The sequence below is a fragment of the Pollicipes pollicipes genome, unplaced genomic scaffold, assembly GCF_011947565.3.
Source record: "Pollicipes pollicipes isolate AB1234 unplaced genomic scaffold, Ppol_2.1 Scaffold_4219;HRSCAF=4965_pilon_pilon_pilon, whole genome shotgun sequence".
NCBI classification, from domain to species: domain Eukaryota; kingdom Metazoa; phylum Arthropoda; class Thecostraca; order Pollicipedomorpha; family Pollicipedidae; genus Pollicipes; species Pollicipes pollicipes.
This window is the reverse complement of record NW_023596448.1, coordinates 5957892-5985337: the sequence shown is the minus strand read 5'-3', so window position 1 is coordinate 5985337 and position 27446 is coordinate 5957892. Positions and strand designations below refer to the sequence as shown.

General features: G+C 52.6%; 1 protein-coding gene and 1 long non-coding RNA gene across 2 annotated transcripts; both read left to right on the top strand.

The window, feature by feature from the left end:
- Positions 1–26947, top strand: LOC119095717 (katanin-interacting protein). The gene is made up of 19 exons (XM_037218571.1): positions 1–64; positions 549–637; positions 1013–1189; positions 4236–4357; positions 5854–5955; positions 6602–6749; positions 7513–7720; positions 8284–8481; positions 11974–12111; positions 17433–17573; positions 18399–18573; positions 19093–19189; positions 19821–19986; positions 20657–20860; positions 21882–22026; positions 22711–22850; positions 23549–23650; positions 24294–24442; positions 24979–26947. Exons 1-19 carry the CDS (start codon positions 38–40, stop codon positions 25151–25153), a joined length of 2703 nt encoding a protein of 900 aa, XP_037074466.1. The 5' UTR covers positions 1–37; the 3' UTR covers positions 25154–26947.
- LOC119095302 (uncharacterized) lies at positions 18493–19869 on the top strand. Its single transcript, XR_005093855.1, has 3 exons — positions 18493–18573; positions 19093–19189; positions 19821–19869. It is a non-coding gene; the product is annotated as an uncharacterized LOC119095302 (long non-coding RNA).
- Positions 26948–27446: the final 499 nt, after the last annotated feature.

The following is a 27446-nucleotide window of genomic DNA, read 5'->3' as shown; positions in this document are numbered from 1 at the left end:
CAGGTCCAGCTGGAACGGCACCACGCCCGTCCAGGCCATGACGTCGGAGATGGACAGCCTCCAGGTCAGTGCAAGAACATGGAGCTCCCGTGGCTGGCGGAAGGTGCCCTGCTGCTGAGTAAAAGCGTGTCTAAAATTTTTAGTGCTCAGTAAAGACGGGATGTAAAGTGGCTATGTTTATTCGCACAACCGGTTTTGAACCCGTCTCGGGTTCACCGATCGTCAGGTGGTTAGCACGACCTGTTCACAGTGCCGAGCTCAATCAATAGGAACAGCAGCTATCAAACGTTACAGATCTTAAGATGTGAAGATATCAACGGTTCAAAGAAAGCATGCTCAAACGACTTAAAGGCAGCCGGGATGGGCGGTGATTTAACATTGCCTTCATTTCAGAGACTTGTCTGATGTGGATGTTCGCGCGTAACAAGCACCACCGTCATGCACACAACACCTCAATGTTCATCAAACGTCACAGAACAGAAAAAGATGGTGGAGTGCAGATGGTTTCCCCACGCTGTCTCCACACTGACCCAGCTTGTGCTCACCAGGTGTTCTCCGATGAGAGGCAGACGGTCTCCAGCTCCAGCAGCATGAACAATGTGCCAAAATGGTTCGACTCGATGGTCAAGTGTGAGAGGTGAGGACAAGTAGGCCGTGTGCAACAACGAGACATAGATGGTAAACAAGGCTAGGGTCTGGGCGAAAGGAATAATTAAAAGGAGGAGTGAAATGAAAGGGGTCGAGGAAGAGAAAAAGTGAGGGCAACAGAGAAAGGGAGAAAGAGAGAAAAAGAGAGTGAGAGGGAGAGAGAGAGAGGGAGTGGTGAAACGCTTGTACACGAACGTAAGAGCTTATTAAAAGACAATGCCTCCAATTCCCACCTCTCTCCACTCAAGACCACAAGTATGATCGCATTATCAAAACGCTGGGAGGCGTTTGCACCAAGGCCAGGCCTTCCACCCCTTCACCCCACAGGATGGCGACGATGACGCTCCGCTGTTCCCGTCGGCAGGACCTCCCGATCGTCGTCCCAGGAGCGGGCGTCCATGCGCACGGCGGAGCCGGCGCCGCGGGTGCTAGACCTGGACCTGGCAGGACCTGGCCGTCTGCGTACCAGCTCCGGCTGCGGCCGACACCGGTCCGACGACCTTGACCTCGACCTGACCCCCGGCAGCCGCCGCTCTTCGCGGTCAGTCGGGTTAGCAGGGGCAGCGGATCAGGGACGGGGAGGGGAGTAGCTCTCCAGGCTTGGGTCTCGATTGACTCCAAGCCTACCGTATTGCATGAGAAGCGACTTCTGACAAGTGGTCTGTTTCTGTCCGACTCTTAAGAGGCTACGCTACCGCCGCGGCTTGGTCGACTTGATGAGATCACCTGGAGCTATAAAAACCTCGCCGTTTGCCATGAGGGGCTGCCTCATTTATCTAAGTGTTTTACATAAATAATGAAATCACGAGAAAGGCCGTGAGGCAATACTCCACTAGTTCAGATGTAATTGCACTTTGCTTCTAGCACTGTTATACCTATGAATTAAAACGCAGATTATTCCGTTTCCCTCCTGCAAGGGATAGGTATTATCGAACGATTGTTTAGTCACATGTACAGATATATGCGTCATGGTCTCCTAACTGATCGCCAATTGTAGTTTTGCCAAGGACGTCCTCTTTGTGTCTCAAAAAATTCTGCCACATGCTGGCATTATCATGGGCTCATTGTAAGGTGAAGAGCTCCACTGAGGTGTTCACATCAAGTCCAAAGTGCTATTATCGACGGTTAACGACGCAAAATTGACAAAATTGAATGTGCTGTTTAAAACGTTGTGAGCTTGGATGGCGGCCTTCAGGATGCCAGGAGGAAATGGTTCAGCGATGTTATCAAGCAAAGATTGGTTACAGTATATGATGTCAAAACTTTATTTGGTTTCAACAGTATAGCCAGTGTTTACTTGATGACGCCGTTGCAACTACCTCCTGTTAAATTAAAGGTAAATTCTTTTTAGCATAATAAATCTAAGACTCATGATTTCGAACAGCTTGGAGCTCAAGGCCTGTCTCACTTGTACCAGGTGTTGAAAACAGCTGCATTTAGCTCTAATTTCTCTCGACTTAGGAAAGGTGAAATTGGAAAGGTTTTTTTGTAGGACCCAACCCATCAAAACAACAGCAGTTCAATAGCGGCAGCTGTCTATCTCTTGAAGAGGTTGAGGCCATTAAAACGTTTTTAGTTAAGCATCTACGACATAGCGAAACATCCTTCTTACCAATATGGTACTTATATTCTTCCCAGGGGTTTTATTTTTTACGTGGCAAACTTATGCCATGCATTGGCCTAACTACGGACGAGGTGGCGAGCTGGCATCATTAGACTGCACTTAATTATTAAAGCGTTTTAGTCCATAGCATTGGAGACAAAAACAACGCTCAAAAGCGTCATCATTCTGGAAGCTGGGTACTCCTTGCGGCGCTAACTACTTTTCACCAGCTGCTTTTTGTGACACCAGCTGCTTTTCGTAATAAGGATATTCTGCCCGCTTGAAAAGAAGTTAAATACGAACACTGCTTTCGTAGGCCTAGCCGTTCCATTTAACTATGTCCTTTCCCTCTGACATCCCCTCTTTACTTCAGCAGAGCACAGGTCAAGATCCATATCACAGCGCCCCGTTCAATCGATGTGCCTTGACCTCACTTCCGTGCCCTTGTTCCTGTAACGTGCGCGTCATTTGGCCGGTCGTGGGCCGTCGGCGCCCGGTAGCCCACTGCCCCCGATGGGTGCCGCCGGCGCGCCAACTGTACGTTACGACCGGGACACCCGCTCAGGTCATGCCAGCCCTGCTCCATTCGCTCAACGAGGCTAGATATTGCGACCCCTTCAGGAATCGCGGAACAGGCTGCGCAACGGCATCATGCTGGGTGTTTTAACGCGGCGTCCCAATTGCGGATTGTACGGTCCCAAGTGCCGCGCCGCCGCTGGCGCATCCGGACTTAGTGTCCATTGATTAGCTGAGCGGCCGCGATGGCCCTGTAATTAAGGACGGAATCGATCCCCCGCTGTGGTGACGGCACTGGCCGCACGGCCGCCGCGGCGGCTGGCTCGGACCTGATAACGGCTCGGCTGGTAAAGGGTAGGCAGGCTGGAGCGAGGGAGGGGGAAGGTAAGCACAGGTCAAAGAGGCAGCCCATGAAGTCACAGGCGACCGTGGGAGGGAGAACAGAGGAGGGGAAACAAGGAGGCCTGGTTTCTGAAGCATAAATCTCTTTGGGTTACGGGCGTTTAAGGGTCATTGTATGGAGCTCGCGGTGTGAAAAGGAGGAAGCCAGGCTGTGAGTTACGCTCATAACTCCGCCTTACGTGCGCTGTTAAAACCAGCGGACTAGGCATCCGTTACCACACCTGGATGCAGAAGTAGACCTCATACACGTCTGCCGAACAAGGCCGGTCCCAGCGGTCAGTCACGGCGCCAGGTCCGTGAGTAGCCCGCTAATGCTGCCGTGACATGGTGAAGTGTCGTGTTGGTGCGGCGGTTGGCATGGTGCCAACCGTAAATGGCAGGCGGCGCCCACAGCGCGCCCCGCTCCCGTCGTTCTTTGGGTGGTCATGGCGCGAGCTTCCCCGAGCCGCCTTGGACGGCGCACAGAAGCGCGTGTCGCATTTCAGGCTGTACCCATTCAGAGCGCAATTCGTTCATCGCGCGGCGAATTGCTGACGTCAGACAGGACGGGAGGCATGCCGGGCAGAAATGGCCTGGGCATGTGACGCGCAGGTCAGCTGCGGCCATTCGCAAAACTGGTTGTGAAAACCAGATTAAGCCATAAAAGAGATATCGCTTTTGGAAGTCTTGAGCATATGTTAATGACGCCTTGCAAGCGCAAAGCTCCGCCATAACGTCGCCTCCGTTGTGTGTGCGAGCCTTTCACGCGTTTTGAGGGTTTTCGGAAGTAACAGGTGGAAGCTCACTACAAACGGCCATGTAACTCATAAATGACGGCAAGGATCGATTGCAGGTGGATTCAGACGAGTCCAAGCGATCGGCTTAGTGTTGGCGTGCCCGGTGCGGTCTTTGGCTGCCAACTCGTGTAGCCCTACTTAAACACCCGCCCTGCTGTCCGACACTGGAAGGCACTGGGTGTAAATTTGTCCACATTACATAACACACCAGTCGCAAATCTTCAAACCCCGTTCACATGAAAGCACGCGACTCCGATAGCTCTCCAGTCCCCAAGTTGATGTTGTTCCAGAGGAGACGAGGGCTTAGAGGCGGACCGGCCGCGGCGGGAGGGCTCCGCCAGGTTCGGACGGCGGGCGCTCGGAACGCCGAAGACCCCGGACAGCTCCCGCAACACGGGCACCGCCTCGTCAGGTCTGTATGGTTTGTGCTCCTCAGGTCTGTACTCGTCAGGTCTGTATGGTTTGTGCTCCTCAGGTCTGTACTCGTCAGATCTGTATGGTTTGTGCTCCTCAGGCCTGTACTCGTCAGGTTTGCATGATGTGTACTCCTCAGGTCTGTACTCGTCAGGTCTGTATGATTTGTACGCCTCAGGTCTGCACTCGTCAGATATGTTGTACTCAGGTCTGTAACCATTAGGCATGCGCTCGTCAGGTCTGTATTCGCCAGGTCTGTACCCGTCAGGTCTGTACTTGTCAGGCCTGTACTCGTCTGGTATGTTCTCGCCAGGCATGTACTCGTCAAGTATGTGCCCGTCAGTCGTACACTTGTCAAGTCTGTGCTCGTCAGGTCTGTACTTGCCAGGTCTGCATCCGTCAGGTCTGTTCTCGTCACGTTTGTACTCGTCAGTTTGGTACTCGTCAGGTCTGTACCCGACAGGTCTGTACCAGACAGGTCTGTAATCGTCAGATCTGACCGTGGGTTAATCTATCTTTTTACGACTCGGGACAACATCAACTGGTTTTATGTTTGCGAGTGTGTCAGTGCTGATTATTTATGTGTCTTTGGTCAACACTATTTCGTAGGAAAAGAATCAGAAGACGTTTGTCATGTGGACACTCACGAGGATGATTAGTTGTCGTGAGAAGCTGTCACACGTTTATGCCACATTCTGTGAAATTATGTTGCATAAGCATGACGATAGTATTGTCTCCTGTTCATTACCCAAAGAGCAAGGCGAGGCACTTGGTTTTATGCAGATCAATGTGTTCGCTTTGCTCACTAGTTGGGTAGCCGAGCCCCCCGCGGTTCACCGAAAGCGTCACAAGCCGCCGAGCCGGTCCCGCTGTGCGCCGGGCGCCTTGGGTCCCGCCCTGTGGGCCTGGCCCACTGTGCACCGCGCCGGGCAGCGTATCGATGTGCTATGCCAGCGGGCTCGCGCCGGGCGCCTGGGCGGGTCCAGAGCCGGCGTCACGAAGGCCTCGGACACGGCACAAGTCACGGATGCGCCGCAGGTTCCAGCGAAGCGCTCCACCGGAGACAGGCTTGGCGTTAATGACGTGACGTGACCCAAAACAGCGGCGGGAAGTACAGATGGTAGCCTGCCGGGTGCTTTGCAACGAGCAAGTAAACGGGTCATATTTCTTAGCGTCAGCTTGACAGCCCAGGCAGTTATGAACAGGAGTTTTAGAGCCATAAATCCCTGCGGCTCCTACCAATCCAAAGAAACAATTTGCTGACTGAAATGATGGTTAAATAGATTAGCAGCGTGCAAGCGGAACAAAATCCTTGCACTAGCGATGGGAAACTCATGTGTCGTGGTGTTAGGCGACGCAATCTTCCTTCACCTGCTACAAGACACCACAGCTCCTCAGCCAATTGCTTGTCATCCGACCACTCCACACTCTGTTTGTCAACCACCCTCACGGAAGAGCCCTTGCGCGCTGGCTAACGCCGCCGCTGTCCGGCAGACTCGTCCAGCGGCCGACTCAACTCGCCGAAGGTGATACCGGAGGACTGGCTGGACACGTTGCCGTCGCAGCCTCCCATCTCGCCCATGGCCTCCAGCCCCGGTAAGACCCGAACCGGGGTGATGAAGCTCACCAACGACCACGGTCTGCCGCTGGCTTGGCTTCTGACAGGCACGTTTGGAAGGCGTGGCGGTTCACATAATCGATGTGAATGATGTCTGCAGTATCGGAAGCTGTAATATTGAAGGTCTTAGGACCGCATTTAGCGGGTGTATCACTACGTGTGACTTACGACCTGCTGAGGGTTAACGCCGCTGCCAACGTTGTTCCAGAGCTGATGGGTAATGTTGTTCAGGGCAGCCATCCAGGAAGGATGATAATGACACCATTCATCGACTCCGACGTCGGGAGGGTAGGGGAACGTGACCTGAGTCGCCAACATTCCGGGTCACACAAAAATCCGGATCCAAGCGGATCCGATCTTTAGTCTGGGTCTATGAGCTTTTGAACCGAACCGGACCGGAGGCCGGTGCTGGTGACCTGCAGCCACCCCTGGACCGGGGGCCGGCGCTGATGACCTGCGGTTGCCTCTGGACCGGAGACCGGTGCTGGTGACCTGCGGTTGCTCTGGACCGGAGGCCGACGCTGGTGACCTGCGGTTGTCCCTCGGACCGGAGGCCGGTGCTGGTGCGGCCGCCCCCAGACCAGGCGGCAACGCCACCGATGACCTGCTGCGTCCGTCCGGCAGGGCTGACGGGCGGCGCCGGCCGGCTGACCTCGCTGGAGGAGTCTTGGGGCCACCTGCAGGCCTTCAATCGTCAGCAGCGAGGCCGCATCAGCAGCGTCCAGCTGGACACGGCGGACGTCATGCACATGTACATGCCGACCAAGGACAGGTGAGCAACGGCTGGCCACCGCGACTGAGCGGGAGCGAGCGGCTGGGGGACTGGGGTGGGACTGACTGGGAGCGAAAGGCTGGAGGACTGAGATGAGACTGACTGGGAGCGAGCGGCTGAAGGACTGAGGTGGGACTGACTGGGAGCGAAAGGCTGGAGGACTGAGGTGGGACTGACTGGGAGTGAAAGGCTGGAGGACTGAGGTGGGACTGACTGGGAGCGAGCGGCTGGGGACTGAGGTGGGACTGACTGGGAGCGAGCGGCTGGGGACTGAGGTGGGACTGACTGGGAGCGAGCGGCTGGGGACTAAGGTGGGACTGACTGGAAGCGAGCGACTGGGGACTGAGGTGGGACTGACTGGGAGCGAAAGGCTGGGGACTGAGGTGGGACTGATTGGGAGCGAAAGACTGGAGGACTGAGGTGGGACTGACTGGGAGCGAGCGGCTGGGGACTAAGGTGGGACTGACTGGGAGTGAGCGGCTGGAGGACTGAGGTGGGACTGACTGGGAGTGAAAGGCTGGGGACTGGGGCGCAAACATGACACAAGTTGCTCCAAATATGTCAACAAACAGGTTGTCTGTGGATTTTGCCCACTTCCTTTCCAAGGTTGAGGGAGCCTGAATCCCAAGCTGGGGTGTGAAAGGGGGGGGGGGGGCGGTCGGCCCTCAACCGAATAGGCACCTAAACCCGTGTAATGTGCTGTGAATTTGTTCATATCAGTGCATGATGCCAAAGTATTACATCGTGAACAACCTTTCGCCAGATTTTCGGGCGCAAAACTGGCAACGCTACCGCAAGTGGACGAGCACTCAGAGGCCAACGCTGAAGAGGAGGACTTCTTCATCCCCGAGCTGCCGAAGGGGAAGAACCTGACCATCAACATCAAGAGCACGTGGGGCGACCGCCACTACGTGGGGCTTAACGGGATCGAGATGTTCTCCGCCTCTGGGGAGCCTATCAAGGCGGAGAAGGTGGGCTCAAGGTCGCGCGTTCGTTCTGGTAGTGCCACCGAATCGGACAAAGCTCTGAGCGAGTTTGCAGCGGGAATGGGGTCGCCAATTGGGGCGGTGGCCGGGTCAGGCTTTCAATGGTTGGGTTGAGCAGGCGAAGCTTATTACGCAGACAGCATATAAGAGCATGATGTCAACAGCTGGCATTAATTGTCCTGATATCGGCCAAGGCTTTTTAAGAGAGTGCACCGGCTGATGTCGCCCAACGACTTCAAATCACGCAAGGTCAGACTAGCTGACTATAAAGATTTAATTTACATATCGAAGTTGGTCGTAACTCAGCTTTGCGGTTGACCGTTTCTATCGTTTCATCCAATGCGTCCAATGAAGCATCAAATTACTATGGCACTGAATGAACCATACCACACCTCACACACGACAACATTTTAGACCGACCCTCATCACAAGCCTGCATGCGTTATATCGTGTCATGCGCTCGACGACGCTCACTGACCAAATAACCTCCCAGTCGCGTCTGACCCCCTTACCCTCCCCTCCCCCCCCCCCCCCCCCCCCACTTCCAGATCAGCGCCGACCCGGCCGACATCAACGTGCTGGACGAGTACAGCGGCGACCCGCGGGTGGTCGCCAATCTGACGGACGGCGTGTACCGCACCAGGGACGACATGCACCTCTGGCTGGCGCCCTTCAGCCCCGGGGGAGACCACCTGGTCCACATCGGCTTCCCCCAGCAATGCCAGCTGGCTATGCTGCGCGTGTGGGTGAGTGACCTTGGCGGGCGCTCAGGCGCAGGCGCACAGCCTGGCACCCAGCCTGGCGCACCCTGGGCGGTGGTGGCTGGCCTCTTACGTCAGAAGTCTTAGGCGGGGGGGGGGGGGGCTACGCCTGTGGTTAGGTGATTATTCGTCTCGTCCTTGCAGAGTTGTGGGCCTTTTGATTTATTAGTTTCGCGTTTCTTATTAGTCTCTAGTTTCTTTTCTACAGTTTTGAGCGGTTCTCCACCTTTTTCAGCGTTGTTTGTGCCTTTGTGTGTTGTGTTGTTCGTCGTTTCGTCCTCTTCAGGTACACACATAGCCTTCAGCTACACTACTGGACCTTTAGCACACACTTGTCAGCCAATAGCTCTCACCTGAAAAGCATAAACAAAGAGGCGCAACAGCCATGCCGCCGTCGCTGAAAGGCCCGGCGGCAGCACCGCCGTATGTGGGTGGCGCCGCTCCCGGCTGACCTACTGACATCCTGGCTGCCTGCGATGCCGGTGGCGAAGTGGCGGTCGGTGTTCATGTAGCTGACACCTCAGCTTAGGCGGTTCGCCACCTTCTGTACAGTACGTGGGGTGCGTTTTAAGTCTAACTCTTCCGGGCTTCCCCTCTTCCCCTCTTCCCCCTAACCCTTCTAGCCATTCGTCTAACTCTTCTGACCCGTCTTGGTATATCATCCGATAAGCAAAGATAAAAATTCGTACACCAATTAAGTGGTTGTCCAATGCGGGATTTACAAATTCTAGCGGTGATGGTAGCCTACTTCTGATGGTCAGATTGTTACGTCAGGTCAATGGAGGTCAGAGCACGGTTGTTGTCGCCCCTGTGTTGATTTGCATGCACGAGCAAAGAAAACCTGGCTCTAATCCAAATAATCTACCATTTGCGCCCAAGGAGTACTAAAAGGTCATGCCTTGCTATTCTGCGACGCCGCCCCGTACCTCGACCTTGGACGACTACTTCGCACCTATAGTCTATTGATCGGTTGATCAAAATGATCGATCGGTTGATCAAAAATCATCGATGGCTTCGAATTGTTGCTGATGCACTGCACGGTCATAAGGATTGTTTTGCGGCGCTCATTTCGATAAGCACGTAAGTGGATCTCATTCTAGTTGATGGAGTTTGATTTTGTGCGGTATTGATGTCATTGATTTTACTTTGACTGGCTCTTGAATGTCATCACCGCGCACTGGTGCAGGACGATGACATTAAACCTCCCGATAGATGGCGTTAGCGATCTTTTGGCTTGGCACAAAGTAAAGGTAGCGTTTAATAGCAGTGCAATTTCTGGTAATGAGTCCATTTCCTTCACCTTGCCCCTGCTTTATTGGCCTAGTGGGCTAATTTATCTTGCGTATCCTGACAAATTTGGATGTGTCCTCGACACGAGGTGCAAGTTATGAAAGTCAAGGACTTGATCCGTTACATAAGCATTCAGAAGATAGACCCCTGCACGAAGCAATGCAAAGGCATATGACGGAGTACTGGTATGCGGCTTATCGAAGACGTATTGCAGGGGAATTGGAAAGCGCAATCCCATTCTGTCCAAATATTTTTGATGCATTGTGTTCGAGCTTTTGGCCTTATGCCTTCATAAGGTCAAAACTTGAGTAATGCTGAAGGCGGAAAGTCTCTCCTCAATCTATAACAAGTGTTGGTGTGATAAGACGGCGGTATTGATTGCATGAAACGCTACGATTTGCCTCACTTCGCCATGAAGACTTTTGGGAACGAGATTACGAGTACCATCCCAATGTTGTGGCGTGGTCCAAACTCAAACAACTGGTTAACGTGGATGTTATTTCAAACTTTACGCTCAGTTAAACGGCTCGACAGATACGTCAACAAGAGAGAGAGGTTATGTCAACCCTCTACCCTGTCGAGAGCGTAACAAGCGATCAATGCGGCCAGCTGGGGGTAGATGATTACCCTCAGAAGGTTTCGCGGATCTGAAGCTGATGTTCGCGTGCAGCCGTAGACTGGTCGACGCTAACGGAGACATGCATGTGCTTCTGGGTTCTTCATGTCCTGAATCGTCGGCAGGAAAATAACAGCAGTGCCTTAAGAGAAGCATACCCACAGCCTGAGCAAATCAGTAGTACGACAGCGTTGTTGCTCCAGCGTATTAGTGGTTATGCTGCGCTTTGTTGCGCAGTGTTGGGCAATGCTGCCATGCAGCAACGGACTCGTGATGTATGGAGATGTTAATAAATACTTGTTTGGCCATAAGTGCCTCGTAAGGGTTGATATCAGCTCTCGGGTAGGATTTTGATGTTCTTGTTGTCCACATGAAATTGTGCGGGCAAATGCTTACTACCAAGCCAGCTATTACCGTAACTTTGTAGAATGAAATGGAATTATCTTTTAATTGTTTTAAGTTATGTTGCAACAACAGTTCCAGTGAAGAATAATGCGGGACGTTCGGTGTAAAACAAACCCTCCACTTTTCTGCCTTGGAAACCTGTGAAAGTTGTTATCAGTCCCAGAGTGAGTGCAGGTTGCGGCTCTGGACTTCTGTGTCAATGGAAACTGTATTTGCTACGTGTCCAGGTTTGATGTATGTACTTCAAGCCTGAGGTTCATAACACCGCAGACTTTTCTCAATGGGCTTGGAGCTTCAGATAATTCATTTTCGGTAAAAACCACAGCTGCCCTAAAAAATATGTGCAAGAGTGCTCAGGTCTCAATTTACCTGTTACCGATTGTGGCACTATGTGTCCATCCATAGACTCACTATATCATTGACATTAGAATATATATATATATATATATATATATATATATAATGCTACAATTTTTAAAAATTATACTAAAATCATATTACTTATCATGCTATAGTTAATCGAGATGTGCGCAGCCAAAAAAATTGAAGCATTTCCATGATGCTTCCGAATTCATCCGGCTGACCTGCCTTGCCAGACGGGGCCATGCATGCAGTGCCCGTCGGTCCTTTACGGGCCTCGTCTGGCGGCTACCAATGTTAGGGAAATACTCACGTGTTTGCGCCGGTGCTGCCATTAAGCACCTGGGTAACGGAGGAGTGGGCGTTTTGCACAATGGAAGTCGCAAGCGTGGAAGCACTGCCATAACGTCGGATAGGTTGTGCGGGTGTTATTATATGTCAGGCATTATGAGGGCTTTGTCCCCACACGTGGTGTTGTTTCCGGTGACTGTAGTGATATGGACATCTATCGGCTGACAGAAACCGTGCAGAGGACAATAGCAATGGCGACTCGCTGGCTTGTTCAAGGTTTCGCCCCAGAATGACGAAACAATGCCAAATACGATATCAACAACGACAAAGTGGGGTACACAAGAGTTCGTCCGGTGGGAGGTCCGAATCCTACCAAGGGGCACTGTGGGATTTGACGTATCAGAGAGCACAAGGTCCTCGTGCCCAGGGACCTCCAAGACCTGCAAGGGGGAGCAAAGCGTCCTGACCCCTTGGCGGTACCCGTCCAATGCTGATGACGCCGCCGACATCCGCAGAACTACAACAAGTCCCGGTGCCACTCGTTCCGCGGCGCGCGACACGTGGAGATGGCGCTGGACGGGAAGCCGATCTTCTGCGGCGAAATCGCCCGCGCCAGCGGCGGCATTCTCGGCGGCACGGAGGCGTTTGGAGACGTGAGTCTTACCCGGGGTCTCGCGCGAGGGGGGGGGGGAGGCTCCACGACGCAGCGGACAGGTCGTGCTGGGTGGAGGGCCAGCCGCCGGCGCGTGGGTGGGGCGACCTCGCTGGAGACCCGCGACGTTTCGTGAATTACGGGGAGCCACTGCCGGCGAGTACCGCAGGGAATTGGCGAGATGCGGGGCTGGGTGGGAGCAGGAGGCTCGGTCTAACGATCCGTGAGCGTGTCAGTCATCTGGTCGGAAGAGCTGTGTCACACGCGATGCCGGCGCGGACCGTCCTGACACATGTGCCGCTGTGACATCACGTGTGCCACGTGCGACGTCGAGCCGGACTGCTGTGCTGTATGTGCCACGTCGGCACTGACTGACATGTCGCATGTGACCTCTGGACAGACAGCCGTGTGACACGTGTCGACGGGGCGGACCACTTTACCACGTATTACCTCCAGGCAGACCACTGTGCAATTGCATGCATGTCCTCGTCTTAACGGCTTAGCTACCTTTAGGCCTGTTGATGATATGCATTAGCATAAGCGTTAGCGCAATGCGGACCGTTCAGACCTATTGGGGACGCAAAGTTGGTCAAGACAGTGCGAGCCAATTCCACGGATAATTGTAGCTCCAGCTTTGTTCGAGCTCCCGCATGCACGGAAAACCGCAGGCATGGGACCGTCAGAGCATGGGTTGTCGGCTTAAGTCAAACCAGGTCGTCGAAAATCCATACAGGCTGTTATCAGGCATTTTCTGTCTACAGAACATGCAACAAGCAGTGCTTGCTTGATATATTTATGGTGATATATCGCCCTACATTTCTGGATGCAAACTTGCAGCTGTGATGATAATTGTGCGCGTATATTTGCGTAGCGCTTTTACGGACGACGACTGCAAACGGCTGTCCCATTCCATGCATTTTACAATAATTTTCTATCGAAGTGGCTAATCGAAGTCAACTAAGTGGTAAAGACCCAAAGGGGTGTTCCACATTTGTATGGAATTTTGAACCGAAATAGCCATTTCGAAGATCATTTGGTGCAGTGTACAGTCTCGTCCTTCTTGAGACTTGAACCCTTCTAGATTCTGAGCTACACGCCTGCGAAGATATGTAGACTTTTTCGGAGAGGCTATCTCAATGTCACCCAGACATCCATGACGACATAATAACGTTATTCAAACCCTGCCATTCCATTAGAAGTGCGGCGATCAAGGCTAAGAAAAAGATCATCATCAAGCCGTTCATATCTGGAGTTCAGAAGCGCGACTTCCGGATATAACGGACGTCAATTGGCTCTCAATCAATGTTGTGCAAGGTACGATGAGGTGATCAAACAACAACGTATTGAGGAGCATATTCCTAAATAGAGAAAGCGCGTTGTATAGAACAGCCTCCTCCACTTGAAAGTATACCAGCAGTTATAAGTGAGCATAGGTCATAATGTCTGATGCTTGCTTCAATATCTTCAATTGTGGAACATTCCGTGTAAGGGAAGTGTCCCACCTTTGGGGCATACTTCAAAACCATGCTCTGGGATCAGTGACGTCTAATAGTAGCACTGGGTAGTGGCACTGCAGCGCCGTCAAGACATAAACGAATTTCAATTTTGATTATTTTCGATTCCAAATTACGCTGCAAATGCTTTGTAACGGCACGTTTCTTCCCTGCAGTGGCTACCACCATCGTTATGCCAACTACCGTGCGCACTGACAACTACTGGTGCGAATAAAAGAGCGTGTGTGATTGGCCCAGCGGGCAAAGGCCTGTTACCGAGAAGAGCATTGATCGAATTGTGGACCAGGGTGTCACATGGATTATGTGATACTTCCACGGCCAAAGCCAGAGTGCGCCTCGAAAAGAGCGACTGTGGTAAGCGCCATAGGGGAGGAATCAAATCAAAGTCATAGTATAGCATTGCGTCGTATTCGCGGGATAATACTTTCATGTTAATATACACTTTTGTCTAAACAGTGTTTCAAGCTTTCTTAGCATTTATTATACAAACGTTTTGGTGCATTGGTGTGTTCCAAACATTACAGAACACACGTTGAAAAAGGAAGGCAAATGAAATGTGTTACTTTCATAATGATGAGCAGGAAGCCAAATGGGACTTCCCCCACAGGGTCAGCTACTTCAAATAGAAATTCTGAGCTACTCAAAAGGATTTTAGAAACCAGTAGTACTGGTCATATCGCATGCGCTTCATGCAACATTAAGTAAATGGTACAAAATAGGTTTGATAATTCCTTTAATTGAAGTGGCACAAGGCCGCTACATTTATTAGGGTTTTCTGAAACATGCTGAATGTTTTACACTGAAAAGCTGTAATAAAAACGACTGCCTAATTTTCTATGAATGATTTGGTGTCCAAATATGTATTTATACTGAGAGCTCAGCGGAAGTCACAAATTTTAAATTGATTTGCCGGAATGAGAAAACATTCCTAGTCAGATTACTACAAAAACAAAAAGTCTTCTTAAGCGATGAAAGAAAAAATAGCGCTTTGCATTCCCATCCAGCAGTCGACTACATGAGACACGCCATAACAAAAGTAGACGCTGTTCGCAATGCACAAGATTGTCGCCTGCAATATTCAGACAGAAGGATCATAAAACACGTTCTGGTTTGAATACCTTGTGGAAAAGGCAACACCGCAACAGTTCACGCAGCGGCCCGCTCTTCCGCGGTAGCTCACGCAGCACCGCCTCTGTCTGCGCCGCCTAACAGCGGGTGCGGGTCCGAGACCGTTGTCAAAACCGATCCTAAGGCAGCCCTTTCCGCGAGCAGCCACCCCTGACGACATCAATACCACCATCCGCTGCGGTCGTCGTTTCAACCGCAACAGGTCGTTCGTGCGCCATCGATCAGGGATATTTCATGTTTATTTGATCGCCGCAGTCCGCCCAAAGTCGATCAGAAATAATTTCGGCGAACAGCGCGTGCGCGCCGTTGACCTCTACGCCATTTCAAGGTCAGTACCGGGCCTGCGGGCAAAAAGTCCGGGACTAGGTCGATACAGGTCGGTTACACCGGGCGCGCTCAGCCTGGGCCGTTATTGATCGGCCTTTTGAGGTCAACGTGTAGTCAAGGCCATTGTGAACGCCGACCAATGCAGCCGAAATGGGCCATTGCGTCACCATGCTGACCTTTTGATCTGGGTCACTGGAACGGAAGAGGCACGATGTTGCGAACTGGTAAGTGGAACAACAATCTTACATAACACCTTCAAGTTCAGTACCGTTCTCATCCAAAATGTAAACCAAGCGAGGTTATTGACCAGCGTATGCGAACCGTCATATTCAAATAAAGTGATTTCCATGGCATTTTGTAACTACACCAAAATCAGATATAGACCAACGCCAGCGTCACAAAGCTGTTAGTGAAATGAGTGCGCTCATCTGAGATTGTACTTCATCACTTGGTTTTGTTTTGCATGTTGTACAAACAGACATCTATGCTAGCATGTTGCAAATGGCCACGTCAGCTGATATACTAACCAAATAGCGCAGATACGTGCAATTCTTTACGACACAAGTGCGCTTCTTTATTTCCCTGCTAAAAAAACTTTGAACGATATGTTCACATTGGGACGTTGATAAATAATTCATTACCTAATGCATCGCTGATGTAACCGGATATGTAATCTGCGCCCCTCGCAGCAATTAGCCATTATTCATAAACATCGGCACCACTGCCCGCGGGCCATCGGCAGCTAATGACGCGAACCACGATACTCCGCCATCCGGCCCACCAGTCCTGCTCCTCCTGGGTCGATCCTGGGTCAGGCCCGGCACGCCACCGCCGGCCCGTTCCGTGCCGATCGGTCCGGCTTCGGGGGGGGGGGGGGGCATCCCTTGCGTGCTTTCCTCCGGCCCTGGTCCCGGCCCCCTGACTTCGCGTCGCCTGGTACGCCAGACTTGTCATCTGGGCGCTGGTCCCACACGATGGCCGTAACAGCTAGTCCCATACGCTGGGTGCTAGTCTCATACCATAGGACAGGCAGCTAGTCCCATACGCTGGGCGCTAGTTTCACACGATGACACTAACAGCTCGTCCCATGCACTGGCTGCTTGTCCCACACGATGGGGACTAACACATAGTCTCACGCGCTGCCTGCTAGTCTCATACGATGGGACTAGCAGCTAGTCCCATGCACTGCCTTCTAGTCTCACACGATGGGACTAGCAGCTAGTCCCATGCGCTGGCTGCTAGTCTCACGCGCCGGGACTAACAGCTAGACCCATGCGCTGGCTGCCAGCCTCACACGATGTGGAGACCGGGTGGTGGGATGAGCCGCATGATCTTCGACTAAGAAAGACATATGCAGGCCGTAGGTTTACGGGGTCTTACTACACACTTTGCCAGCATATCTCCCCAGCACAGTGCAACCCAACCAGGAGCTATGACTAACATGTACGACACTTTTAGTGAGCAACACGACGGTAATTCACTGAGTCAATGGATGCAAGGCCTGTTACCGCCTAGATAAACAAACCCTATGTATGAACATTCTAGGAAGGTTGACTCGCGCTCGAGAAAGCCATAGAGGCCTCTAAGGGGTACATGAAGGTTTCAGTGTCAGAGCGCCAGAATGGAAACAGTTTATTTGTCGTGACTGCTAGCTCACCCTGGTGCAAGCGATTGGGTCTTAGGACTACTTCCAATATACTTGTCGGTTTCACGTCTGTTGAACCTCATCTTGTTATGATGATGATGATGATGATTTGGGGTTTTAGGGCGCATCGACTGCTGTAGGTCATTCAGCGCCCATAACCTCATCTTGTTAAAGACATTATAGTCCATGCCTCATTTATGTGTCTATTTATGTGTCATGTCTTGTCAAAACCACCCAACATATTTCGAAGAGGAAAAGGCAGTGCCGTCGTGCCCCATTCAGTTCGTTTGAACGAACGGTGGGGCCACCACTGCTGCGACCTCAACGCCAGTCAGCCCGCGTGCGTCTGGTGAGCCCATCATCACCGACCTGGAGATCCCGACCGTGACCTGTGACCCGTGACTCATGACTTATGACCAACGACCCGTGAACCATGACCCGTGACCTGCGACCCGTGAACCATGACCGGTTACCTGTGACCCGTGACCTGCAACCCGTGACCTACGGCACATGATCGATGACTCGTGACCCGTGAACCGTGACCCATGACCCATGACCCGTGACCCATGACCGATAACCCGTGACCCTTGACCCGTGGTCTGTAACCCGTGACCCGTAACCTGTAATATGTGACCCATGAACCGTGACCCATGTTGCGTAACCCGTGACCCGTGGTCGTGCCCGTATGACCCGCGGCTCCTACCACAGACGATCCTGTTCACGACCGACGACGAGATTCTGGACAACATCTCGCAGTATGACGAGTCGTTCAGCGGCTACTGCGCCGATCCGACGGCCACCATCCACGCCGAGCTGCCAGTGGAACGGCCGCAGACGGCGGACGTAGACGTCAGTCCCTGAGCCGCCGCACCCGGCACCCGGCACCCGGCACCCGGCACTGGTACTGCACCCGCCCGGCGCACCCGCCGCAGGGGCCGGGTCCGTCGGACCGGGACGTGGCGAAGGAAGCTCCCAAGATGGGGGAGATGGCTGGTCGTTTGGAAATGAAAAGCAGCAGCTTCTGATTTGCTTGGCACGGCGTGCTAAATGTCAGGGAGAATAAAACACCTTTTAATGCTCAGCTACTACTCTGGGTTGCGGTTTGCAAGTGCACTTGTACCACTCAGTTGTGCGCTTATTACAGCTGGGTTCTACGGTTTGCTGGAAAACTTATGTTCCATGCTTTTTTACTATTCGCAGGCTCGATGCGTTTATCTGCGCATTAGATAATACGGTTGACTGTATTCATGCATCGCCACCAAGCATGGCCCCAATTGCCTTGTTTTTACGCCTAAGAAAATGCAATGCTTATGACTGAGTCCAATCCACCGCACAGTGCATTGCAGCCTCTCAGAGAAGCCGGGTATTAATTTTGCGTCGCATATTACCCTGCGTTCTTGCCTGTTAGTTTGTTCGCTCCCCCGACTACTACCGTCGTTTTATTGCCAAAGCTTTCAGAAATTGCCATGCGACTTCTACTGCCAGAGAAATGCATACATCTCCCACATAATTGTCTTCGCTACTACAGGCCATAAGGCCACAGCACAGCGCTCCGTGACAGACCATTTCATCACGTCCGTGACTCTTCATCAGTCTCTTGCGCATCGCCCCTGGCCCCCCTATCCCCCTCCCCTGGTGAGCCCCTGACGCGACCCGAGCGGGCGCCCGCGGCAGGAGACGGGCGGACGGCCGTTCACCTGCGGCCACGCGCTGGGCGGCGAGGCGTCGGGCCGCGTTCCCCAGCTCTCGTCCGGCGAGATCGTCAGCTTCGACTCGTCCGGCGCCGTACCCCGCGGCCAGATCGTCCAGCTGACCTTCACCTCGTCTTGGGGGGACCGGCAGCAGCTCGGTCAGTGGCGGCGGCAGCCGGAGGTGCCCGTCGGATTCCAAACGGGAGTCGCCGCGGTGGGTGTCGTGCGTGGGTTGCGCGGTTAGCGGGTTATTGACCACCGCGTCGCCGTTTTGAAAACACCAGGCTTCGATGTGACGTTTCCATGATCGACCTGGGATAAGTTTGACGCTCATATGCTATATATATATATATATATATATATATATATATATATATATATATATATGTGTGTGTGTGTGTGTGTGTGTGTGTGTATGTATGTGATATTTGACACGCTTGTCGCAGTCTCTTTGATAACTTTGTGTATCAAAAATAAAGAAATAAAAACCAGGTATCGATCTCCGCATGGTACTGCAATTGACCCGGCAATGCAAACACATGCCCTGATTCTAGTAACAGCGATAGGTTTGACCATGTCACAACAGAAAAGACGAAAAGACTGTCACAGGACACGCAGCAGGGCAGCATTTCTCTGGCGAAATGTGGTTTATGAAGTCTGGCTTTCCGTGGCACCAGGTCTGACGGCACTGGAAATAGTGCGGGAAAACCAGCAGGTGGTGCCTCTGAAGACCTCCTACCTGACTGCATCGACAGCCACAGCGACACTGCCGAGGTAATATGGAAAGCAATGCAGTGGCGTGAATGCTTAACACATCCGGGTTTGAATACGTTAGATATGTTAAGAAATCGGTGGAATGAAATGTGAAAGAACAGAGAAAGGCAAATCCACACGTCAGGTTCCCAGTTTAAGTCAAATTGCCTCAGCGCTCTTTGCTTTGTATCGTTACTAATATGCTTGTCTTTTCATATGTGCTATGCCTATTGAATTTGCAGCGATAGTGAAGGCCCCATTGGTAATGGTGTGACCCAGGGGATGTGTATGATTTCGCAATGGATGGGGCAGAATCCAAACTTGTTTCTTTTTGCCGAAATCCAGCTAGGCGCGCCGCAGTCGCGCGAAATGTACTGCATGACGTGCAACATGCGTCTTCTCCATCTACATTTCTTACGTGTTTACCCTGATTTTCTAATGTCATCATTTATTCGCGGAAGTATTAGTACCGTTACCAATTTGCTAGTGGTGACACATGCTTCCGGGGGTCACCATGCGAGCAAGCCCCTGCGTCGAACCGCGTGCATGCTTGCACAAGACGGCCGCCTTTTCAAAATGACGTATATCTTTGTCTTATCTCCACCGTCCGTCGTCGTCTCCTCGTGCTCACGCGGGTGGTGACCCCGCGCAGACTGCTGGACGAGCAGCGCGTCAGCTGTGATCCGGAGCACATGTGGCTGGTGCCTTGGAAGGAGGGTCAGTCGGTGACGCTGATCCTCCGCCTGCCGGCCACCACCGCCATCGCTGCGCTGCGGGTGTGGAACTACAACGCCTCGCAGGACGACGCCTACAAGGGGGTGAGGAGCAGCTCCCTGGAACCGTGCTCGTACTGGAGGAGCTTGACATGATCCGACGGAAACCACGGGGCATCCTTTACATACAGGAGCATATACGCATGTGTGTGTATGTGTATATGCATATGTATATGTTTATAGATGTTTATATATGCATATACACATATATACATGTATGTCTATATGTGCATGTGCGTGTGTGCGTGCGTGTGTGCGTGCGCGCGTACGTGGGCGTGTGCGTGGGTGTGGGCGTGGGCGTGGGCGTGGGCATGAACGTGGGCATAACCCAACATGGGGAAAGCTCCCATCATGTGTGGTACAAAGGTCAAGAATCCTCTTATGTCATATGGTAGGACAACAACAGAAGGAGTATACCGAATCACTTGCTTTTTCTGTAACCGCTTTTCAACCAGACCCAACCCCCACACAAATGACGAGCTGTTCGGTGCATCTAACGTATGTTTTGACCAGCAAATGGCAGCAGCCTTCGCTCGCGTTTTGCTCGGCCGTGGTTGGACCGGACAGTATCGACTGTCCTGTACCATGCGCTGCGGCACAGCATGCACCAAACGGCAGGCGGCAGCAGGCGGTGATAACTCTGTAGAGCCCCGACACGCAATGCCCAGCTGTCCGCCGTGGACAGAGCACACTCCTATCCCCGACACCTCCCCAGGCGCGCAACTGCATCGTCTCGGTGGACAACAAGCGGGTTTCGCCGGCCGAGGGGTTCGTGCTGCGCCGGGCGCCCGGCACCACCCACTACGACTTCTGCCAGGAGGTCAGCCTGCGAAGGGGCGGTCCGGTCGCCGCCGCCCGCCGCCATGAAAAGTCCGGCAACGGACGCACGCACGTGCGCATCAGCGACAGCGTGTACCAGGTGCGGCCGGGTGCGGGCTGGAGGACTTCACGGGCTGGGTGAGCGCATTGGTACACATGTGACTGGAAACGGACTGGGCTGCGGATAAATTTTGGATTTTTTTTTTGGGGGGGGGGGGGCGGAATTACGGCTACGGTACGGGTGCGTCTAAAATGTTGACAAAATATCCGGTAGTTACCTTAACACTCGCCCTGTTTCGCCGTTTTTTCATAACGCGGACTGATAGGGAGTTGATTCCCCCTGCCGTTTCTAAACCAGGAAATACAGGACTTACCAAAAACGTTGTTTTTGTCTCAACGAAACCTGGCCATCGATGTAAATTTTATGCTGCTGGGTAAAAAATTCGACTCCCTTATGCCAGGCCAAGGGTCGAAGGCAAGCTGACGAAATACCAACGCATCTGTCTCTCCATTCGCCTGGTTTTTCTACGAGGAACAAGGCTATAACTACTGTCTTATCTATATGCATAATGTTCCCGGGAAATGCACTTAACAACTTCCGAAAATCACACTTTTTAGCTTTACAACCTCATACATACGTTACCGTGACTTGTAGCGATACCACACCTGGACGGGCGTGTTCCTTGCTCAATTCTGAGTACAATGGTGAATAGCGCTATGGGTTTATTGATGATGTATTGCTCCGTTAATACAACAATGTCGGCCTGCCGCACTCGTTCTTAGCATCGTCGATGGCCGCCCGCCGGCCGCGCCGGCCGTAGATCGCCGTGCGGTGTTCCTCAAAGACCGCCGCTGTTACAATCCTTTCATTGCAAAGGACGTGTTGTATGGCGAATGACCCGTCCGCTCCACTCACGCCCCTGACCGAGCCCGCCCGAGTAACCGTCGTCTCCGTCTGATTTCAGGACGAGTACGAGGCGCCGATCTGCGCATGCGCTCTGATCGAGTCAGCCCGAGTAACCGTCGCCTCCGTCTGGTTTCAGGACGAGCACGAGGCGCCGATCTGCGCATGCGCTCTGACCGAGTCAGCCCAAGTAACCGTCGCCTCCGTCTGGTTTCAGGACGAGTACGAGGCGCCGATGATGCCGCAGGGGTTCGTGTTCCAGTTCCACCTGCTGTCCACCTGGGGAGACCTCTACTACACCGGCCTCAACGGCATCGAACTCTACGACGCCTCCGGACACAAGATCTCGCTCACTGGCAGGAGTGGGTGTCGCGCCGGTCCTGAGACCTGACCTGACCTGGACTGACCTGAGGCCTGAGACCGAGCGCTCGGCTCCGGCTTTGTGTCCTGACGTGGCTGACGCCTAGCGCCGGATCATGTTAAGGTCAAGCCAACAGGCGGCCGGTGCTTTCCGAGATGTCATCAACAAGGTTATCCAGATGTAAACAACGGCGTTTGCCTTGAGATGGTATTCAACAGATGTGTTTGATTCGTTGCCTAAAAAACGAAATTCACTAGAGCAGTCACATACATGTTCAAAATGTTAGCGACTTTTTCGGGACCATTCTCGTGATAAATGAAAAGAGCTGGAGTATGCAAAGTTAAAAGTGGTGTTGGGTTTCCAAAGACGATGCAACACCTGAAGGCTTACGTTACGGTACCTGCGTTGAAATTTGATGCTCTGATTGTTATTCATTGTTCATTGTACAATACACTCCTAGCCAACAGCAATGAGAAGGTCCATTGTGATGTAGTTGAAAGCAAATGAGATACGCATAGGTTTCAATGAACTTGATTTCACCGCCGTCAGTCCTCTAGCTACACAACGCACATTCGCAATCATGATCCAGTGACAAATTGCTCAGGCATCGAATCAACGCCCCGCCCCCTCCCCCTACCGTGACCTCGTGACCCCGGGTCCGCCTCACCCTTGACCTGGCCGGCAGACGTGGCGGCCTACCCAGACAGCGTGAACGTGCTGGACAACGTCTCTGGGGACGTGCGCACGCCTGATAAGCTGGTGGACGGCGTCAACAACACCATGGACGGCCGCCACATGTGGCTGGCGCCCATTCTGCCCGACATGGTGAGATCCTGTGACCGAGTCTCCATTACCGGACATGGGGAGATCAGTGACCGCGTCCATCTTGGCCGACATGGTGAGGTCATGAGGCCGAGTCCATCTTCGCCGGCATGGTGAGATCATGTGGCCGAGTTCATCTTGCCTGACGTAATGTAAGGGCGGTATGTGGCTGTGCCTACCATGTTGTGTATGGTGAGAGCGTGGATCGCGTGGTTGAGTCCATTCTGCCCAACGTGGTGAAGGGACGGTCATGTTGCTGAGTCAATTCTGCGTGACGCGGTGAGAAGTCTGCGATGCGGCTGGGTATGTCCCGCCTAACGTGGTGAGAGGACGGGCACGTGGCCAAGTCCATCATGTTGGACATGGTGAGCGGATGGTGTATGTGGTTGAGTCTATAATAGCTGATATTGTGAATGAGTGACGTCTGTATTTGAAATTATTTTGCCTGCTATGATTTCGGAATAATGTTTGTGATACGCCGTGGTGACGATCCGGAGAGAACACAGAACCACATAGTCTAAAGCGTATGGTACAAACCGCTGCCGCAAATATTTACTGGCTGTTGAATGAGAGTAGAAAATATTGCTGTAAGGTTTAGACATTCTTTTACCACGTGCAACCGTCAAGAAGTGTGTAAACCAGTTGCAGATATTCGGCAAAAGTTTTTTTCGACAATGCATGAATGTCTGCTTTGCTTTTAGATCAATCGAGTCTATGTGATATTCGACGAGATCCAGACGGTTTCGATGATTAAGATTTGGAACTACGCCAAGACTCCCACCAGAGGTGTCAAGGAGTTTGGGGTAAGTCTGCTAAGAATGTCGCTGACCTGGACTTATGCTTTCACCATGCGCCGCATGGAAGCTTAAGTCGAATTTTTGGCGATGAAGAACACTTCATATTTGAACATTCCCTTCATCTTTAATGATATCCTCGAGTGGTTGTTCAGACACCGCAAATGCTACTGCGCTTGGACTGTAAAAGGTAGCATAATGGCCTGCAAACGGGTTCGTGACATGTAAGCCGCCTTAACGCTCTCATCGTTATCGTTTAGCGAATCTTTATTTGCCGGCATGCGTCTTCCAGGTGTCTTAAGCCTTATGCAATGCTACAAATAGCATCCTCGCAAACAGCCGAGCCCACTGAGCCACTGAATCACAGCACCTGAGCCCCCGCCTTCCATCATCACCCATAATCATAGGTGATCATTCATCATCATCTATCATCATTGGCCACCATTCATCGTCATCCATCATCATTGATCACTATTCATCGTCATCCATCGTCATAAATCATCATTCATCATCAGCTATCATCATTGACCACGTTTCATCATCGTCTTTCCTCATTATTCATCCCCATTTATCATCATTCATCATCCACCGATGGCACTAGCTGGGTGGCACCTCGGCCACCTTTAACCTGCTACCATTGTCCGCACCGCAGCTGCTGGTGGATGACCTTCTGGTGTACAACGGCGTGCTGGGGCAGATCGCGAGCACGGGCCGCCTCGTGGGTCAGGCCGTGCCCTACCACACCGTGCTCTTCACTTCGGACCGCGAGCTGGTCCAGAAAGAGCGTAACACTGTCATCAGGTGAGCACTGGCGGTGGTCCTGCTCTGCGCAGGACCGTCATCAGGTGAGGATGGATGGAAGTCCGTCCTACTCCACCGAGTAGCCTTGCGCAGGACGCAAGACCTCTCGTTGGAGTACGACCATCAGGTAAGCAGGCGTGTTGTGCGTCTTTAGCGCAACGCGGTCAGCGGGTGAACGTTCAGTGTGGTACGTCCCGCCGCGAGATCATCGCCAGGTGAGGCCTTGTAACACTATCTTCACACGACACCGCCCTCAAGTGATCAGGTGTGTTACTCGTGCCTGGAGCAATATCTTCATCAGGTGAGGAGGCGTAGGAGGCGTGTTAGTTTACTCTGAAGCAACACTGTCGCCAGATACAGTCGTGCCACCTCTTCGGTGTAGCACCGCCACCAGGGGAGTCTGATCACCAATGAGTAAAACACGACCACTACTGAGTCAGGAGAACTTGATCCACTACTACCTGCTAGACTCCATTTTTCACCCCCGCGAAGCTTTAAAACACGCTTGGAGTGCAGCTGCCACCCGTATTTTCCAGGCCGATGAGTTCCGGGGAGAGTGAGGTGCGGCTTCTGAACAACAACCCGAACTCGCCATCGGCCATGACGCCGTCGGCCGGGGCCGGCTCTAATGTCGACCAGATGCGGCGGCCCTTCACCCAGCAGACGCCGGCCGCCGCGCTTGGACTGCGGCGGAAAACGCTGCAAACATAACTTGCGGGGGTCGCCGATAGGTGGAGGACCTGTCCTTGTGTTATTCGGGTTCGAGGACGTGTTTCCGCTGCATCTGTGAGCTGCGGACGAGCAGCAAGGGTGGCGCGTGTGTAGAAGTGTGGAGAATTCGTCACTGCTCTTTGCTCGGACAAATCCGGAGTTTGGTCGATGTTCGGAGTGCTCGGCCAGACCGCTACCGGATTACACGGGCAAATATAGAAGTGTGCGAAAACGGCCGAGTGTGTGATGTGGGCTTGCCTAAGTAAGCAAATCTTTCCACGGTGATCCCATTTACCCGCAATGTAACAATGGGAAAATCACGTCGTAGGGGCTCCCTCTAAGACCGGCCGCCTTTGAATGCACTTATAAATGCTGTGGGCGACTCGCAATGCTTCAGCCAACGGGTGACAGCTCGTGAACAGAAAACAAATGGTAAACACGTTTGGATACGGGCAAAATCCGTATGTTGCATTGCGCTCTGGCTTCATATTCCTTCGTTAGCTACTACATGGAATCATTTAGTTAGATCCTAAAGCGCGATGCACAACTGGCAAGAGAAACACAGACAATCATTACTTCTAGGGTGAAAGTCCTAAAAAAATAGTTGCCATTTCCATTGGGGCATTCGGGACGGCTAAAATTCCGGCCTGCTTTTGTCAAATCAATGGAGTAGGCACTGCCGTAGTATGCTCATCCCAAAAGGTCATCACAAGCATGGGCAGGCATAGCGGAATGAGGCAACAATTTCCAGACTAGAATGAACACCTAACGACGGGGCCGAGCGCCGTCTGACAATCATGTGAAGCATGGCGGCGCTGTCCATGCAGCACCATGTGAGCTCTGGTGACCTGGCGTGGTTGTGGTGCCGCCCGGCGGCTGCCGGCATCCAACCTGTGAACATCACGGGACCCCGTGAATCTCCCTCTCCTTGTGCCGAACCATTGGATGCTCCCCGTCTCGCGTGGTTCCCTCGCACGACCGTTCCCGTGTTGGGACGGCTTGGGCCTACATCCGTGTGCCACTGTATGTTGACCGTTGCGTTGGGTTGTGCTGTCTGCCCTTCACACGGGACCTCCCAGATGTCGTGTCGCAGTTCTGGCATGTCCCCTTGAGTGCAAAAGCACGGTATTCCTCGGGCGGCCATGTTCGAAGAGACTGACTGTGATACCGTGCTTGCGGAAGTGGTGTTCGCACCACCACGAGTTGGTTCGCCGTCGATCATTGCGTGCGTCGGGGTTCAAACGCGACGGTCCGGACGCGTGTACACGGATGGCGTTGCAGCACCTGTGTTCATACCGTGGCGTATTCCATGCGTTATTTGTATAGCAGATTCCAAAGTGCGGCACTGATTGCTAATAATTGGTGCAATTACAGGTAGCGTTGGTTTGCTTGACGTCTGCAAAAAGCGTATCTTTCAATTTTGTCCACCAATTTCATTTTAGTTGATCAGCTGGAAAAGTTGCGGCATGGTGTTAACAAACTGTTAACGAACGGGATGAAGAGTATAACAAACTGTCGCACGGCGTATGGTGCTCGCATACGGTGTCCAATCAATGGAATGTCCATGCTTCTGCTGGTAACAGAGGAAAGCGTGGCATCCGGGCCTCTGACCCGCAGGCAAGTTCGAACCGGCGGTTCATGAGTCGCATGGAACCAGTTTGACCTGACAGTTTGAAAATGTTCCGGATTGTTGGTGGGCGCACACAGGGGCGGAGTGCGAACAGCTGTGCCCACAATAGTGGCGCCACGTGTGTAAGGTTATGTGCGGCTAATGTCCTTGCCAATACATGAATTCGGGAGCTCTACATGGAATTAACAACGCGTAACGCCCACACATCATGGATAGGAGGACCCCGCAAACTAACGCACCGTTCCGAAGCTCAGCGTTTTCGCTGCAGTCCGCAGACAGAATTATAGCCAGGACCGTGATCTCTATATATTTCGTACGCGGCCATCGCTTGCGTTTTGGAACGACGTGCCCTTCTGTTTGCCTCATTCGTGTGTTCCTGCCACTGTATCGACGTCATTTGGCATTTCGCTGATACTTCGATAAACCTCGCTGCCTATGAAGTTTAATGAGTTGACGGGGCTGGTTAATCATGTATTTTCTTTGCATAAACATACGGTTTGCCGCCAGCCAGTACCCAGGGATTACCGGTCGTTCTGAACGTCAAACACATCCGTGGCATGACCTTAACCAATGAGCAACATGCGCAAGACGCGTTCGCCGGACGCAGGCCAATGCGCCCTTCTTTCCGATTTTCTGCAAAGGCTTCCGCCCGCTGGATATGAT

Coding starts and splice junctions, on each gene's coding strand:
- LOC119095717 (XM_037218571.1), top strand. CDS start 38: ATGACGTCGGAGATGGACAGCCTCCAG. Junction 7,721..8,283: donor AGCCTATCAAGGCGGAGAAG/GTGGGCTCAAGG, acceptor CCCCACTTCCAG/ATCAGCGCCGACCCGGCCGA. Junction 8,482..11,973: donor TGGCTATGCTGCGCGTGTGG/GTGAGTGACCTT, acceptor CGACATCCGCAG/AACTACAACAAGTCCCGGTG.